The following is a 2,379-nucleotide window of genomic DNA, read 5'->3' as shown; positions in this document are numbered from 1 at the left end:
ATGTATTGGCCCTTTGGCCTTATCTCCATCATTAATTCCAATATTGCATTTCTCCTCTTCCTTCTCTCTTCTTCTTCTCCTCTCCCTTCTCTCTTCCTTCCTATGCAGCTGATCTAACATGGTATCAAGAGCAAGGTTTGCTAAGGCCACAGCTTTCTGTTCATGCTTATGGGTTCCATCATCTTTTCTTCATCTTTTCAGTGGTAGATCAGCCTCCGCATTTCGCAGATCGGAGATCTCAGTTTCAGATTCGCAATTTCAGATTCGCAGTTTTTGTTGAGCGAATTTTTCAGGTTTTCTGTTTCTCTTTCCCTTTGCATTTCGATTTCCCTGCTGTTGTGCTTGTTAGTTATGGCAACTGAAAGAGATGATTCTTTGCAATCCATTAGTGTGCAACTAAATGGATCTTCCAACTATGCATATTGGAGTTATGTGATGAGAAATTTTCTGATTGGTAAACGAATGTGGGGATATGTTTCTGGAACTTTTGTTAAACCTACAAATAGTGCTACTGAAAATTATGCAAAGGAGTTAGAAACTTGGGAAGTGAACAACTCGAAAATTATTACTTGGATTAATAATTCTGTTTCGCAATCTATTGGTGTTCAACTTGCAAAATATGATTCAGCATCTCAGGTTTGGGAGCACCTTAAACGATTGTATGTGCAGTCCAATTTTGCAAAACAATATCAGTTAGAGATTGATATTCGAGCTCTCCAACAACATAGCATGAGCATCCAAGAGTTTTATTCTGCTATGACTAATCTTTGGGACCAATTGGCACTCACTGAATCTGCAGAATTGCAAGCATTCACACCGTACACTGATCGCTGGGAACAACAGCGTTTAGTACATTTTTTGATGGCTCTTCGGAATGATTTTGAAGGCCTACGTGGTTCCATTTTGCATCGCACTCCTCTGCCATCTGTTGACTCTGTTGTTAATGAACTTTTAGCTGAAGAAGTTCGTTTGAAGTCCCACTCTGAAAAGGGAATTGTTGACAAAGGGATTCTGCCAAGCCCCTCTGTGTTTGCTGCTCCTGTTGTGAAAGGAAAATCTCAAGGCAGAGTCAATTATGATGAATGTAGCTTCTGTAAGGAAAAGGGTCATTGGAAGGCTCAATGTCCAAAATTATTGAAGAAGGAGCAACCTTATCAACCACCTCAGTGGCGTCCGCCTCAGTCGAAATACAGGAACTTTCAGCACACATCTCAATCTTCCAATGTTGCTGCTGCTACTGCTGTTTCTCCATCTGCCACCCCTGGGATGGTTCACTCTGGGTCTAACATGTCTGACCTGGTAGAACAATTTCAGAAGTTTCTTGCATCTCAGCCCAATGCTATGTCAGTCTCTCCTAATGTAGGTCTGTCTTCTGCTGGCTCATCAGGTATATCATCCTCCATATGGATCCTTGACTCTGGAGCGTCCCATCATATGTCATCTGACTTTAAATCTTTTACATCTGTACATAAGTCGTCCTGTGTATCTGTTATGACTGCTGATGGAACTCCTATGTTATTGGAAGGAGTTGGTTCTGTTTCTACACCTAAACTATCTCTCTCTGATGTTTATTATATACCTAACCTCACTTTAAGTCTTGCTTCTGTTAGTCAACTGTGTGATTCTGGTTTCTCAATCTTATTTTCCTCAACTCATTGTTATGTGCAGGATCCTCAATCGAAGAGGCTGATTGGGACAGGCCATAGACAGGGGGGGCTTTATATTTTGGATGAACTGAAGCTTCCACATGTTGCAGCTCCTACTGTTGATTTATCATCTTTTCGTTTGAATTTGTCTTCTTCTAAGTTTTATTTATGGCATTCTCGTCTGGGTCATGTATCTTCTCCTCGTTTGAAATACTTAGCATCAACGGGAGTCTTAGGATCATTACAACCAAATGACATTTTTGATTGTTGTGGTTGTAAACTTGCCAAGTTTTCTGCTTTACCTTTTCCTAAAAGTGTTTCAATTTCTAAGGCACCTTTTGATTTGGTTCATTCTGATGTATGGGGTCCATCCCCAATTGCTACTAAAAGTGGATCCAAATATTATGTCTCTTTCATTGATGATTACACCCGTTATTGTTGGATTTTTCTTATGAAACATCGTTCTGAATTCTTTGGTATTTATTGTCATTTTCGTGCTTTGGTTAATACTCAATATAACTCTGTTATTAAGTGCTTCCGCTGTGATTTAGGTGGTGAATACACCTCTAACAAATTCTCTGAGTTACTTTCCTCTGATGGAACAGTTCACCAAGCCTCTTGTACTGACACCCCTGAACAAAATGGAGTTGCTGAAATGCTTTTGTCAGCATCGGCTCCTTCTGAGTTCTGGGGTTAGGCTGTCAAAACTGCGGTTCATGTCATTAACAGAATT

At 40.1% G+C, this 2,379-nt stretch overlaps 1 protein-coding gene across 1 annotated transcript; it reads left to right on the top strand.

Moving 5' to 3' along the window:
• Positions 1 to 288: 288 nt before the first annotated feature.
• LOC109337156 lies at positions 289 to 1,826 on the top strand. Its single transcript, XM_019574068.1, has 2 exons — positions 289 to 1,387; positions 1,669 to 1,826. The coding sequence occupies exons 1-2, from the start codon at positions 352 to 354 to the stop codon at positions 1,704 to 1,706; spliced, it is 1,074 nt and encodes a 357-aa protein (XP_019429613.1). The 5' UTR covers positions 289 to 351; the 3' UTR covers positions 1,707 to 1,826.
• The last annotated feature ends 553 nt before the right edge of the window (positions 1,827 to 2,379 follow it).

The sequence above is a fragment of the Lupinus angustifolius genome, unplaced genomic scaffold (assembly GCF_001865875.1).
Source record: "Lupinus angustifolius cultivar Tanjil unplaced genomic scaffold, LupAngTanjil_v1.0 Scaffold_2_161, whole genome shotgun sequence".
In the NCBI taxonomy this organism is placed as follows: Eukaryota; Viridiplantae; Streptophyta; class Magnoliopsida; order Fabales; family Fabaceae; genus Lupinus; species Lupinus angustifolius.
Note: the sequence above shows the minus strand (reverse complement) of the source record. Positions and strands in the feature narration are given on the sequence as shown.

What these genes read in the sequence shown, in the direction of transcription:
- LOC109337156 (XM_019574068.1), top strand. Translation starts at nt 352, where the DNA reads ATGGCAACTGAAAGAGATGATTCTTTGCAATCCATTAGTGTGCAACTA. An exon ending in GTCTTCTGCTGGCTCATCAG is followed by an intron (nt 1,388 to 1,668) that starts GTATATCATCCT and finishes TGTTATGTGCAG; the next exon opens with GATCCTCAATCGAAGAGGCT.